At 37.1% G+C, this 15463-nt stretch overlaps 2 protein-coding genes across 3 annotated transcripts; one reads left to right on the forward strand and one right to left on the reverse strand.

Annotated features, from left to right (window-relative positions):
- Positions 1-477: 477 nt before the first annotated feature.
- LOC110056112 (uncharacterized) lies at positions 478-7004 on the forward strand. 2 transcript variants are annotated; one of them, XM_020762554.2, is made up of 11 exons: positions 484-920; positions 1391-1581; positions 1700-1902; positions 2328-2385; positions 2893-3185; positions 3924-4082; positions 4230-4368; positions 4690-4837; positions 5252-5583; positions 5851-5976; positions 6510-7004. In XM_020762554.2, exons 1-11 carry the CDS (start codon positions 712-714, stop codon positions 6566-6568), a joined length of 1917 nt encoding a protein of 638 aa, XP_020618213.2. In that variant the 5' UTR covers positions 484-711; the 3' UTR covers positions 6569-7004. The 2 variants fall into 2 exon arrangements, with proteins under 2 accessions (XP_089149173.1, XP_020618213.2); XM_089293047.1 differs by lacking the exon at positions 6510-7004 and having other exon boundaries at positions 478-920; positions 5851-6065.
- A 650-nt stretch (positions 7005-7654) lies between these two features.
- LOC110056114 (26S proteasome non-ATPase regulatory subunit 8-like) lies at positions 7655-15398 on the reverse strand. The gene is made up of 9 exons (XM_020762556.2): positions 15245-15398; positions 14256-14328; positions 14049-14151; positions 13426-13519; positions 12708-12779; positions 11927-11953; positions 8688-8761; positions 8114-8225; positions 7655-7904 (listed from the first exon to the last, which is right to left on the reverse strand). The coding sequence occupies exons 1-9, from the start codon at positions 15359-15361 to the stop codon at positions 7767-7769; spliced, it is 810 nt and encodes a 269-aa protein (XP_020618215.2). The 5' UTR covers positions 15362-15398; the 3' UTR covers positions 7655-7766.
- Between the last annotated feature and the right edge of the window lie 65 nt (positions 15399-15463).

Genomic DNA, 15463 nt, shown 5'->3' on the forward strand with positions numbered 1-15463 from the left:
TATCTAACATGTTTCCTTCTGTACGCAAAGCCGTATGCAAATGCATATGAGCAAAACTGTAAACAATGACGTCTACTGCCACTGCAAACGCCACTGGCACTGTTCTGCCAGCCGGGGAAGGGCAGTGAACCGTACCAATCACCAGTGTATGAAGGAAGGTTCTAAATTAAAATGTGATGCAAGCAGACTTAAAATTCTTCATACAGCCTTGCCTTAACCCAAAGTAGTTAATAGCCCCTTAAAATCCGTCTTTTAGATGGCCATGAACGGAGATTATACTTGACAGATTATTAAATCAGCATGGTTGCGTCGTCACGCAATGTTTCTTCCTCGGGTGTTGCGTGACGATCTAAAATAACGCCAGCTACCGTAGCGTTGGCCGTGTATTTGTTTTTTTACAATAATGTTGCAGCGATAGGCCTGCGCAAACTGCTTTCGTCTTCCTTTTTAGCGGCGTCGAAGAAAACCCTCTCCTCTTGCGGGATTTAAAGTCCCAGCGGAAACCCGGGAGTGGGATATCATTCCCCAGGAAGCCCGGAAGTCCGGAGGCCCCGAAGCCCGGAAGCTGGAGTTCTCTGGTCATGACGAAACTTGTCTCGTGACTCGATCTTTCAAAAATCGAGACCTCAATACGAGGGTTTAACATTAATATATCTTCTACAACTTTCGTTGTGCGTTTTAATTTTCCCTCTGAGAACTTGAGCAGTAATCATGGCTTCTTCATCGATACTTTGCCTTTTAACAGCTATCTACATGAGCACATTTCCATCGCACTCACATGAAATGTCAAAAGCAACCATTGACGATCGTCTGGCCGTTCTTGAAAACAGGCGAGCGCCAGTCGACTCTGTCTTTGCTTTCCACACAAACGAAGGCAAATTGCGATACAAGCAGGATTTGAAGGGAAAATGGTCGAATTGGTAAGTTCTTTCGTTAAAATAAACTTCGAGACGGCTTCAGTTGGTAGAAATCTTTATGTGATGCCCATTCCTATGTAGAAAATAATTATTCGTGTGTACAGTTTGAAAATGACCTGAATATATCTATAAATATAACTATTTAATACCCTAAAAACCGTTCAAGGCCGGTATGAAGTCAAGATGTTTCATAAACATCTTGGGATGACATGTGTGGGGTGGGGGTGGAGGTTAGGGTGCGGGTGTGACAGGGGTGTGGACGGGGCTTCCCTTGCACCTCACGAAGAATGTTTACCCAGGTAAACAATTTTGTGAGGACAAATCCTAGATGTAAGGGAGGAGAGGGTAAGTGCTCAACTGTATGATGCAGGAAAATTGTTTGCGAGAGTATGAATGAAACTTCATTTTAATAACAAAGACAACAAAGATTATTTTAACCACTTCTTTTTTTCCTCATAATTCATTAAATTCAGGCAAGACATGGGCTCCCCAGAGGGAAAATCAATAATTTCAAACCCTGTCGCAGTACATGATGCCAACAATCAGACCACGGTATTTTGCTTGTGCAATGATGGACAAGTTTACTATCAACAACAAGATGCTGACAGATTAGTTGATTTTGGAAAATGGCTTACAATTGGTTCTAAAATTCCTTTTGAAGCAGGTGGGACTGACAGAAATATATTAGAACTTATTTCCTAAGAAAACCTCTACCTTAAAGTGCAAATTGATGATATTGCTATCAAAATAATGTTATAATGATATTAATTGGGTTTATGCAGGAGTTATGCTGAAAGGGAAAGACACATTGACAGTTTTGAATTATCAGAATAAGCTGACTGTCTTCTCAAGATCTGTCACAAAAGCTTCTCGTCTCTACTGGACACAGGAAGTGAATGGAAATTGGACAGCTTGGGCTCTGATTGGTGGGCCATCTGTGTCATTGAAGTCAGATGTTGCAGTGGCCTACAATGGATTCTCAAAGGTACACAAGTGAGAATCATTGCAAGATTAATATCTGTCCCAGAGCACATTAGGCTGGTCAGACCAATATTGCAATTGCAAGGTTAAAATGATTTTGTCATGCATGAGGACAATTTAATTATAGGTCAGTTTACAGGCCTATCTTACGACATGTTAATTCATTAGACATTCTCTGATGTAGTTTGGCATCAGTTCTGAAGACCTGGAGACATATTAATTAAAGCAGACCGTTAATGTTGTATTGATCAATGACGTAAAACTACCCACACAAAATGGGCACACTAGTACCACCATCCACCCACTTGCACCCCCCCCCCCCCCCCCACCCCATCCCCTGGTTTTTAATCATATTTGGATATTTTATAATTGTGTTTTTTACTCATTTGTTTTTTTTCTGGCAATGGCATTTGTTTTTTATACCTATAGTATTTGGAAGCATTTGCTGTCATGGAAAACAACAAGATGTATCGAACATGGCAAACAGGTACTGACAATTAGTTATTAACTTTTAATTGTCAATCAGTCAATCAATCAATTTGAACCAGTCAGTGGTATCCAAAAATCAGTCCCTCAGCCTTGACTCTTACTCAGGTCAGTCAGGTACTTGGTCTGTCAGAGCAAGTCAGTCACTCAAGCATTAAAAAATAATAATAATGATAATAATAAAAGAAATCACTTTATTTAAGTTTCAAAGTGTTTAACACTGCTGTACTAATTGTGGACACTGAAATAAGCAAACAAATATTGTAAATTAAACAGAAACTTGTTAAAAATCCCAACTGGTAATTGGTTGTTTTGTTAGAGAATAAGTCAGTAGTAAATCAGTTTGTCTATACATACATGCTGTCATGCTGACCTAATGTATTTGTGGACTAAATACATGTTAATTCAAATCAACCTGCAGTGTTGTAAAGATAAATAAACATATAAATACAATAAAAGTTCATTTCAATAATACAGTAATAATAATTAAAGTTCTCTTGAAATATAGATCCAACGAAATGGGCATCATGGGATGAAACAGGATATGGAGCCCCTGAGACCCAGCATGCCCCAGTAGTGCACCAGATGAGCCACAGTGTCTTCAATGGTGTTCTCAATGTGTTTATTTATGGAGATGATGGCTACCTACACCATATATGGCAAACGACATGTGACAAAGTTCCAAACCCCTGGGGGTGGTGCACATGGAGTGTTTGGTACAAGATTGGTGACAAGATTCCAGCTGCACTTCCCTCCTTTAATCCTTTAAGTATTGGAGCTAATATACATCTTGGAATTGAGGTAACTAAAGCTGTCTGATTGTAACTGCATGTACTTGGGAAAATCTTAGGCTCAAGTGATGACATATATACCAACCAAGTTAATGGTCCATGTACATGTAGGTGTAAAGTGCAGACCAAGTTTACTTCACTTGGATTCACTCATTTTAAGTGCAAGGTGGGCAAGCCATATAGTGACTTGAAAAACAATCCATATTTTACAGTACATACCATACCAGCAGAGTATTCCTGTTCCAGTAAAGGTGATTAACATGCATGATAACCTGAAGAGCACTAATTCAGATAATTGCTGTACAAGTCATTGTGCATGTTATCTACCTTCATGCACTGTTTTTCTGTATTCAATATTACTATGATTACAGGAACTACCATTCATGGACTAAGTCTTAGGACAAATTTGCACTTTCGGTGGTTTTGCACACGTGCCAGACAGGAATACAACCTTGCGCCCACCATGCATACAATGTAACGAACACTTAAGTACTAGCAATTTCTCCTGATTTTCAACTTTGTATTGGCTTGGGAGGGGAACAGCAACACACTCTTAAAAGGGTAGCAGTGCATTTTTTCAAACTTACCAGTAGTTGTAAAACACAGATAATTAGTTACACTACATAAGTGTCCCAAGGACTTTTGTCTACGATTTTTTGCTGTTTAGTATTGCTTTCAATAAGCTTATTTCTTTAACCCATACAATGTTTTGTTTTTTGTTTTTCATGATCTACGCAATCACTCAAAGGTCTTCACAATAGGAAAAGAGGGTGGCCTGTGGCACATGTGGGAGTTGGAACGTGGTGGCGTGTGGAACTCGTGGAAATATGTTGGGCATCCTGCATCAGCATTAGTCAGTCATCCCACCATCACGAATGATGATAAAGGATGGTGGGCTGCCTATGCTGTGAGTAAACTTTGTTCCTGTTAAGAAATACAACAGTATGCCACTATCGAATGAAGAAGTAAAATTGCATGAAAATCTATGCAGTTCAGTAAAGTACTAAAGGAAAGTAGATCAAAAGTTTGACAAGAATGTCTCTTGCGTTTGCAGCTAAGTGCAGCTGATGAAGTTGAGATTGTTGAGCAGAACCGGTCCTTACTCCTCTCAGCAGTAAGTGTTCCATTTGGAAGTCCAGTCCAAGCCTCCTGGTCTGTGCCAGTTGACGAAGCTACTAACAAGGACTGGATAGGTGGGTGGGTTAACCTTTTTAGATCTTACTCAATGCTCTTCCTCTCTACCTGTCTCCATGTACCACAAGAAATACTTTATCACTAAAAATATGAAGTTAATGGTCTTAAATATTATCCTGAATTACTCTTGCCAGTTTTAGAAAATTTAATGCCGCTGATATCCCCTTCAATCTTACTTGGTCTTGAAAAGATCAAACTCATAAAAATGTCAATACACTGGCCGCATGCTTGAGCCTATCTTTTTCTTGTTTGTACAGTCTGATGCAGGAGTTCTGCGAGACACTTCTTGTGTGTATAACTATAATACTCTTACACTCTAGGCGTGTATCCATCTGGTGCTGATAACCAAATGTACGTGGACTACTACTATGTTGGAGGTGGGCAGAACCCACTCAAGGATGCAATACCTGAAGGCTCTCTGACTTTCAAGTCATACCTCCCTAATGGCAAATATGATTACCGTTACCTGTAAGTCATGAAAATAAGAATAAATTTAAAATTACGTGTAAATTAATCTCTAGTAAGGCCCTCCCTTCATATTCCTTTCTTCTTTCAACTCCCAAAGACTTTAAATTATTTCTCTACCTCTCTCCTCAAATATGAATTTATTTGTAATCAGTTGTGTAACTTATTGATGTTCTTGTACATGTACATCTTTTTTTCATGTGCAGAGGCTGATTTAAGATTTACAGAAAGCCTGTTCTTCTTATGACCATCTTTTTCTTATGCCCATCCATAAAATCCAATAAAAAGTTTTCAAGTACAACACATTGTTGACGTGATATTTGTATATTTTGTCTGATATAAAGACTGTAGTTCAGAAGTACAAAAAACATGAACTATTGTCTATGTAACTTTGGTATCAATGTTACCTTCTGCCAGGGTAAATAAGAGATTCTTTGACGCTGTGAGTTCTTCCCTTTCTGTATTCAATGCCACAACAGACAAAGAATGGGTTCAGTTATACCGAGGGATAGCTGCAGGACTGGGTAAAGAGGGCTTCAATTTCAAGAAATGCGTTGAAGATGGCAACCACACAGTAGTATTGTTCAAGGAATCATTTGCCGCTTTCCAGAATAATGATGTTTTCAAAGGACTACACTTATTTGGTACAGCACTAATGGACATAGTGAAGGCATTTGAGGACTGTGGTGAGACTGATATTGCCAAAGCAATTGAGAAGCTGGCCATGGATTTTGTCAAATGTGTAGAAGGTAAAAAGCGAGTGTGTGCAGTTAAATGCAACAACAGAATAAGTTGATTTTTTTGCAGCTCAGCCTTAGGAAAAGGCATTCTCTGACCGACACCTTTTGAATGTTCCTATTTTAAAGCTCGCTCTATTCTAGGACTGCTATGTAAAACCTAATATATTTATTAATGGAACATTCAAGGTCAAACAAGTGAAAATTGAATTTGCATTAACATTTCGTCAAAGTATGTTGGCAATACATTCAAAGTTTCTCTTCCTTTGGTGTTCTTAGGGAACTGTGAGAATTTTGTTATTGATGTTGTGGATGAAATCCTCATCCTATTTGAGAATGTGATTGAGATTTATGGAGACATTCGAGGAGCAAGCAATTCATTCCAACTAGAGGCTTATGAACAAGGTAAAAGGACTGAAGTACAAAAAACAAGTATGTGTAACTGGCAATACAGTGTGGCTAGATCTGTACATCATTGAATATGATTCATGTTACTGCATTACTAACTATTTGCTGACCAGTAGTCTGTGGTATTCATGTATTCTCACATTCTGAACAAATAATGTAAAGTTAAAAATTCTTTTTAATGGTGAAAACCTAGTTGAAAAATTTTTATTTTTGTGTTGCATCAAGAACAACAGCTGAAAATGTTCTTCTCTGTCCTTATTTCTGGGAGCAATATTTGGCATTCTACCCACAGGAAACTGTCTTTCAAACGACAGCCCTTCTAAATCTCTCCTCCATCAGCTTATTCTCATTAAAAATAGGTTGATTTATAGCTAAGAATAGAGCTTATAGTCTGGGAAAGTACAATTCATGTCAAAGTTTACATAAAACTTGGGTTGTGATAAAGATGACAAGTTTGTGTCATAGATTGATTGGTAATAAGTTTACAAAGAATAGTACTATATCTTGATGGTGGTGATTTTTTCTCCTAGGTGGATACTGCATTGGACGTATTGTTGCCGTGTGCATTTCTATTCCATCCTATTATTAACGAAGTCAATTTACCTGACAACCTTTAACATTTCCAAGGCCACTTGGCTTTGTTAGCTTTTGCAGATAATGGGGAAAAGATTTTATGGGACAAAATGTCAGTCAGTCAGATTTTATAAAAAGAATCAACAGAAGGAATAAGTCCAATATTTCAAGAAAACTAAGGCAATGACCAAGGAGAACATTCATTTTGACAATATCAGTTTTGAATTGGGGACTGCAGGTGTTGAGGCTTCACACAATTATTCTAAAGTTGAAGAAAGTTGTTATTTTATGTATCAAGTAAATATATTTGTTACAAACAAACACACAAATTGAAATAGAATCATTAATTAATTTTGATGTGGTGTTTCAAAGAAGTGTGATTATCATAGCAAAAGTAAGTAACGATAACAAAAAATAAAGCTGTGAGAGCAAATCAGAAATCTTTTTGGAAAGATGCATTCTGTACTTGTATATTGTATCAAATGATCGTCAAACAACGTTAAACTGAAGCAAGCACACGAGTAAAAAATGAAGCCAAAGATCATTCCTCATATAGATTAAGGTTAGTTAAGTCTGCATATAAGCCAAGTGGTCCACCATGCCATAGCCTGCGAACGCAGACATATTTCCGGCTGTGACTTAGTTCCACCGAAAAAAAACATCTGCGAACCCAAGCCAGAAAACGATTTCTGTGACATAGGAATTCTAAGCCAATCACAGTTTAGATCAAATAACCCCAGAACTACTGCATGAGGTATTCGCTGTGAGGAACACTCAAGTTTCATTCTATCATGGAATCTGATTGGCCAAGGAGGAACAAAAGTCATTACGTCACAGAAATTGTTTCCTGGCTTGGATTCACAGACGTTACTTTTTCCACGGAACCAAGTGACAGCTGGAAATACGTCTGTGTTCGCAGGCTAATCGGGCCAGAGCTTAGAATAAAACACAATGTCCTTGGCCAGGGCTCGAACCCGGACCACCTGATCCAGAGACAAACGTACTAACCATGAGGTCACCACAGTATATACCACTAAATGTGTACATTGTACACTACTGAAACAAACAAGACTGAAAATTAAAAGATGAGTCAGAAGGCAACTCTAATAACAACATTGAAGTTCTATTGTATTTGATCTGTTAACTTACATCACTCACAGATAATACAAAAACATAATATACAAACAAGCTCTTGTTCTGTGATACATCTTTTGTCAAACTATTCTTTCCAATTCTTTAGCATACTCAAGCATATGTTGAATCATTTTGTAAGCAGGAATTTCTTGCTGTGTTTCTTTGTCTGTTTCTGGCTCAAAGTAGTAATATTTATCTTCCTTTAGAATCCATGCTCGCTGAATATAAAAGAAGGAACAGAACAGACAACAATAAATTTAAAGAACACATCTTACAATAAGATCAAATGACATTGTTTGGATGCGATATTACTGTTGTTATTGTAGAAAGCTGCCCGGGGTGTTGCACAGAAGTCAGATTATTCATGATTGATTCAATACTTCTAACAATCACAACAGCACACAATGTTGTTAACTTCAAAGCTTACCTTCTCGGCAAAAGCTCTCATGTCTTTTTCACTCTCAAAGTACAGAATCCTGGAAGCCTCTGGAAGGGATATGCACTGATAGGCTTTTTCTGTACATGCTGCTATTTCATCCCTGAAAACATGTGTACATTGAACAGGAAATAAAGTTATTTAAAGCCCAAGACTAATAGATTGAGGGCTTAACCAGCAAAGGTCAGTTCTCAACCTAACCTTAAAAATATATTTCAAGATCAGGCAGACAGATAGATAGATAGACAGACAGACAGACAGACAGACACACAGACAGACAGACAGATGAACGGACAGACATGTAGGTCTACGCAATGCTGAATCATTTTATCAGCATATCACAAGTACAAACTACTAAACAGAACCATGTTCCACTAAATAATATGTCTGTAGCAAGTTCCTATGTGTTTAACTGTCTTTTAGCATTAGAATGACATCTGCTTTGCATTACAAACCTACCTAGACAGTGGGTAGATGCCCTGTGCCCCCAAATTAAACTTGTACTACTGATTTCTCTGAAAGCTCTAACAATTAAAATAACATTTGAGTCTTTACTTTTGATTACCTTAGAGTATCTAAGAGAATGTTCATGAAGAAGTGATAGTTATCAGCTGGTACATTTCCTCTTGCAAGGAAAACCTACAAAAAGGAAATCACAATTAATTTACTACAAGATCATTAACAAGTAATTTAACAATATTTTATAATGTAACCTGAACTGTAGTAAAGACAATTGATGGCAACCTATGACCTTACAATATCAAATGAATATAATAATTACTGTCAAGCAGTCAAGGCATCAGGAACAACCTAAGTCACTCTATGAAATTACAGCTGCAATCAGTACAGAGAATCAATCATTTTAATATAGGGCTAAAAGTGAAAAGAAAGCCCTATGTTATCAAGAGAGTTCAAGAGCTGACTGAATGGGTATCACAAATGTCCTCTTTAACTCAAAATGTCACAAATGTCCTCTTTAACTGAAAATGTCACAAATGTCCTCTTTAACAAATGTCCTCTTTAAATGTCGTCTTTAACACCAATACTAAGGAGCTTACGTTGGTTACCAGTTCATTTTAGGGTTATTTTCAAAATATTGTTGTTAACTTACAAAGCTCTGAATGGACTGGCCCCTGATTACATTAGAGACCTGCTGCGATTTAACATTTCTGGTCGCACACTAAGATCTTCAAACAACAGGTTGCTTGATGAGCCTAGAGCAAATCTTAAAACATATGGTGAAAGGGCTTTTTCCGTGGCGGCACCAAGTCTCTGGAATAAACGACCCCTCCAGATCAGACTTTCATCATCTGAGGCAGCTTTTAAGGCTACTCTTAAGACTTATCTTTTTAAGCGTGCATTTGATTTGTAGTTTTCACTTTTTATTTGTAGCCTAATTGTATTATATAATGTATTTAATTCTTAGGATTTTAACTTTTAGGATTTAGGATTTTAGGTTGTTAAAGGATTAGGATTTTAATTTTAGGATTTTAAACTTAGGATTTTAATTTTAAAGTATTGTAAAGCGTCATGGACAATTAGTGGAAAATGGCGCTATATAAATGTATATTTATTTATTTATTTATTTCATTTATTTATTTATTTATTTATTTATTTATTTATTTATTTATTTATTTTAACCCATTGACTCCCAGAGCTTTCTGCCAAAAATGCACTTTTTGGACATTTTGGAGATTTTCAGGCTGGATATGGGCCAAATTAGCTTTTGTGTTTTTTTAAAATTCTTTTTTTGTCTTTCCTTTTTCTCCTTTCTTATCTTTTTGCTGCAGTGATTGAACTTCTACTGGGCTTGCTTATCGTTCAAAAAATTCTGAGAAAGCATGATTCATCAAGACGGGCAATTTTCACCATGGAGCAGCCACGTGTATTCGCAAGAAATTTTGCTCTGAGTTTTTTGCTCAGATTTCTGAGCATTTTCATGCATATTTCAGGCTCCATTGAGCCGATCACTCTGATCTGGGTATCATTGAATAGATCTTTTCCCCTTGCAGAAGTTGAGTATAGATGATGCCAATATTGGTCAATGTCAGAAGTGGAACAAAGGCTGAGGCTCGTCACCGCTGGTTATGGGTGGCATGGAAGACAATGGGTTAACAATAATGATTATACAATGTACAGTCTGGTCACTATGTGCCACTGATTATATTCTTGACACTTTGTGCCACAACTGCAGCACTAGTTGTTAAAACTAGTATTACAGTTTGTCGCACAAAGTAACTAGAAGTATTGAGCACTAGTTGCCTTCATGGCAAGATACTACATGACACGTAACCTCCAGTATTTTCATTTTGCTGCCCATCTCCATTTATATGCAATTATCCCTGCATGTAGGGAGGCATGCAGCACAGTGAACCAGCTGCTTAACACCGAACTGATAAAAGGATCAGTTTACACCACTATAAGAACACTGATTTTAGTACTATTTAATAATAATGATTATAATAATTATTGGTATATTCTAGATACTTTGTGCCACAAATGCATCACTAGTTATTTAAACTAGTCTTACAGTTCGTTGCACAAAGTAACTAGAAGTATTGAGCACTAGTTGCCTTCATGGCAAGATACTTCATGACAGGTAAACTTCAGCACGTTTATTTTGCTGAGCATCTCATTTATATACAATTAACTCTGTGTGTAGGGACACATGCGGCACAAAGAACCACCTGCTTAAAACTGGAACTGAACACTGATTTTGGGACCAGTTAATAATGATTATAATTATATTCTAGACACTTTGTGCCACAACTACTTCACTAGTTATTAAAGCTAGTAATGCAGTTTGTAGCACAAAGTAACTAGAAGTATTGAGCACTAGTAGCCTTCTTGGCAAGATACTACTTGACAGGTAACCTACAGTATTTTTATTTTGCTGCACATCTCCATTTATATGCAATTAACCCTGCATGTAGAGAGGCATGCAACACAATGAAGCAGCTGCTTAAAACTGGAACTGATAAAAGGATCCGTTTACACCACTATTAATTTTAATGACAACTGTATTGTGTAGCGAGTAAATGAAACTGAACAAACTAACACATGGAGATGGACAAACCAAAAGCTAATTGCATTGGCAAAATCAACCAATCAGAACAGCTTATTGAACAGCATACATTATCATATATTATTCTAACAAGAACATGGACAAGTCTATTCAAAGTCCTGTGCACAGACCATGAGACCCCAAAACTCCCAGTTTTACATATTATTGTGTAATCATTAACACTGAATTCACAAATATTAAAAAGAATTGTACTGTACATGTATTTATAGGTAAATTAGTATAGGTAATCATACGGTTTCGAGTTCAATTTGGAATAATATTAATTTGCACGAGTGAGTTTTTCAAAAAGCTGAAATTGCACGAGCCGCTTCAGTGAGTGCAATTTCAGCTTTTTGAAAAACTCGCAAGTGCAAATTAATTCCAAATTGAATGAGAAAAACCGTATGATTACTTATTAATAATATATAAACATGAACAAATTCGCGTGGAGGAAGTGCTGGGAGATCTTTCTTGAAACCATTTTTCACATTCAAAGTTTCCGTGCAAAATCTTTGTCATCGTTTTACATGATATCATTGGCTCAGAAAATTTCCCATTATCTTTCAGCCAAATCATAATCCAGAATTTCGATGTGTAATTTGCACTGGTGTTACACTTTTTGCACCGGTGTTACACTTTTCGCACTGGTGTTACACTTGAACTGCACTGCTCTCAGCCAATCAGAATCGAGTAATTTTTTCATGCATATTATTATTGGATAAACACTACATCTCCTTTACCTTGTTGTAGTTGCCCTCCATAAGATACTACACAAAAAGAAAAATCATTTTACAAAAAATTAATGTTCAAATAATTAGCAAATTCACAAGTGTGTGGCAATGGGAAATGTGTATTTTGTAACTTAAGCAATCTAGTTACCCTTAGGACAATAAATTATTATCATCACAAACATCTGTTTTCAGTGTTATGTGCACAGGCGACGTCTTTTGACATGCTATGTAACCTGGCCTACATCAAAAATGTAAACACAACAGAGTTCTTTACAGTCAAACTCAAATTTTAGTGATGAAAGACCGATTTATTTGACATAAAACTAATGCAACGAGTATCAAAAAGTTATTCTGTGAGAGATAAATCGACCATTTTGAATGTTTACACCTTGCAAAATTAATATTAAAAGCAGTGGTGACCCAGTTCTAGTGGTAGTCACTATTGAGAGCCGATTGACTACATTAAAATCGTTTGAATTAACCCGTGAATTGGGAAACATGCAAAGTCCACAATCTTCTTCAGCCATTACAGGTCAATTATCATTTATTTGTCATCTTGTCCTCTGGAAAAATTGCCAGTTTCACAGTTAAATGGTCTTTCAGCCATTTACATAACATGTCAAAAGATGGCATGTCAAAAGATCGTCAAAAGCACGTAACACTGAAAGCAGGTGTACATTGAACCCCACAACAAATTATGAAATTCACAATACTATTATTAGTAAACCAATGGTTCCCCATTTGTGCTGACAACATGATCTGCACACAGTACAATGTAAATGATTGATACCTGTTCAAGGGAGACAGAATGCTTTATATAAACATTGTTCTGTAGTTCTTTAGCCGGTAACAGCTCCAGTTCCTGTGAAACAAAAGTAGCAGATTCAAGTGTTTGATGAAGGTATTGGTCTTACTATAAGAAGTATGATTTTTGGAATAGCATTTCCGAGTGGTTAGGGTGCAGCATTTGAAATCCAGAGGTTGCGGGTTCAAGTCTCGCTCTGACCACTTAGCTGGAGTTGTTTCTCAGTAGACCTTAGTTCAAATCCTTGGCCACACTTGTAAATAGCCAACTGGTCTGCCTCCTGCCAGTTGTGATTGTTAAGCCTACTATGTTTAGTTGATAGGTCTGTTTCCTTCAGTTTATGTGGCATGCCGGTGAACTAGCTAGGTGTGTAGCCTCAGCTGTATATGTAAGCGCACTGACCATTATGCACAACATTTAAACATTTTGAACATTTAATAATTAACCTGATACCCATGCAGTGTACATGCAAATCAGGCAGAATCATTAAGTTCAGTTTGCTCACTCTCGTAAACAATGAACATTCTGACTTAGAGGACTGGGAAATTTGACCAGCTGTAAGGATGATTTTGCCCACCTGGTTGGACCATCTACTGGAAAATGTTTCTCATAAAGAAGTTCAGTTCAAATAGTTTTGCCTGCCTGTGAAAGCCAGTTACCCTCCTGCTGAAAACTTTAATGAAACCCCTGCATTCTTACTCACTGTGTGGAATTCTGCAAGTCGATTCTGTGCAAGAAGAGACAATAAATTCAGACCCAAAAGCTGGAACATGTATGCAGATTCCTCCAGGGTACCCCTTAGGAAAAAAGTGAGCACTGATAAGAATAAATTATAATACATTTTATTTTCAACAATACTCAGCTGTACTCAACAGGAGGCATAATGATCTCAAGCAATTTCCATCTAACATGACTTCTAGGATGAAATATAGAATTAAAATGTGTAAAATAAAGATAAATACAAACTATTTTTATAACAAGATGAATGTGATCAGTCTGAGCACAGTGTACACTCTTACAAAACAGTGACCACAATGGAACTCAGCAATAAAAAGTTGGTCTTTGTGATAACAGTTAAGCCTGCACAGTCTTGGGGCACCCTGCTAAAAACATGCTGTTATTGAGACACTGCCACTTTACAGTGACCACAGCAAATACAACATTTTAAGCCAACTTCACCATTAGGATCACCTAATGTTAATACCGCCAGATTTTCACAGCCTCTTGACAGCCTCCACTCTACTTTTGCTTATATGCTCTTCCCTGCTAATCATTAACTTAACTATTTATTTAAAATACAAAACTGCATGTCCTGTCTTCTCTTACTTGTAATCTAAGTAATATGGTTTCAGCTGTGCCATATATCTCTCAAATGATGGGATATCCTTCTTTAATATACTCCACTGGACACCAATTTCTAATGCATCCCCTAAAAGTGTCACAGAAATATTTCAATTTGTTACTGTTAATCAATAGCTTCTGTAAAAGGACACATTCACAGATAAGAGCTTGTCAAATAATCTTGAAACTTACTTGCCAACAATAACTCTTGTGGGCTTGGCTTGCATGATGAAGTAGGTAAGAATGAGAACTGAATCAAAGCCATCTAAAAGCAAAAACAAAAAGATGTGTTAAGCCTTGAGCCACTACTTAAACTGACAATTTTCCTTCATGTAGTCCTAACCTGAAATGTAGAATTATATTTTAATTAATTTTTTCCACAATAAAAATTTAGTCGCTCTCGAAACAGTCTTGGGCCCAGTTCCGACGTCGTGCTTCTGTCGTGCCGAACTAAACTGAAATTAGGTTTGACTGTAGCACGGCAGGAAAACAACTCTGATTCAGACGTCATGCCAGAGTCAAACCAAATTCAGGATGTACCGTGATGCCTCATAACAATTCTCTCCAAACTCCTCGTGGGAACGCAATCTCTCAAAATTCATTAATATAATTTATGAATTTTGCTTAGCGCAGCAGAAGCACGACGTTTGAATCACTGCCATGTCAGAGTCGTATAGCATGGCAGAGCTTGTCCAAATTAATTGCTTGCCGAACTTAATTCACAAGTTTGATTTAGACGCCATGCTTTCACCGTGCTTTTGTCGAACTTAATTCCTGAATTTAGTTCGGCACGGCAAAAGCATGACGTCTGAACTGGGCCCTAATTTTAAACCAATTCCTTGATCTATAAATTAAAGCCCTGAACCGATTTACAAGCCAGCCTTGACTGTCACATATACAATTCTACATGTACAGCTGGGAAAAGCTGGTAATATTGTAATGTAAGTTCCCGGAGTAAGTCAGTTTGAAATTCAAAACAAATTGAAGTATATTTACTACAAACAACCCTAGCAGGTTATGATTTGTATAGCAGCCCCCCTGTTTTGGAAGAAAGAGTCTTTACCTTAAATTAATTATTCTAACACTTGAATTGAGTTCGAGGCCACACATTTCAACATTTGGAACTTTTCGTTTATAAGTTCTAGTTCCGTCAAAAGGTGGAGACTAAAGTAAAAAAATACCTTCATTCCAGAAAGAAGCTTTCCAACTTTTTCGAGGTCAACAGGTTTTCTATTCCACTCCTTTATCAGAGTTTGATAAAGAGAAACAACTTCTTTCAACCCACCTTGTGAAGCCATCTTGGATTTTTTGCCGAGTCACAGAGAAACAGTCATAATGCTCAGCGGTAACTGTTGTAATTTATGTGTCGATTGCATTTTCCGAGGAAGACTGGATTCTGA

This window comes from Orbicella faveolata, unplaced genomic scaffold (genome assembly GCF_042242905.1).
Source record: "Orbicella faveolata isolate gen_17 unplaced genomic scaffold, um_ofav_v1 contig_24, whole genome shotgun sequence".
Lineage (NCBI taxonomy): Eukaryota > Metazoa > Cnidaria > Anthozoa > Scleractinia > Merulinidae > Orbicella > Orbicella faveolata.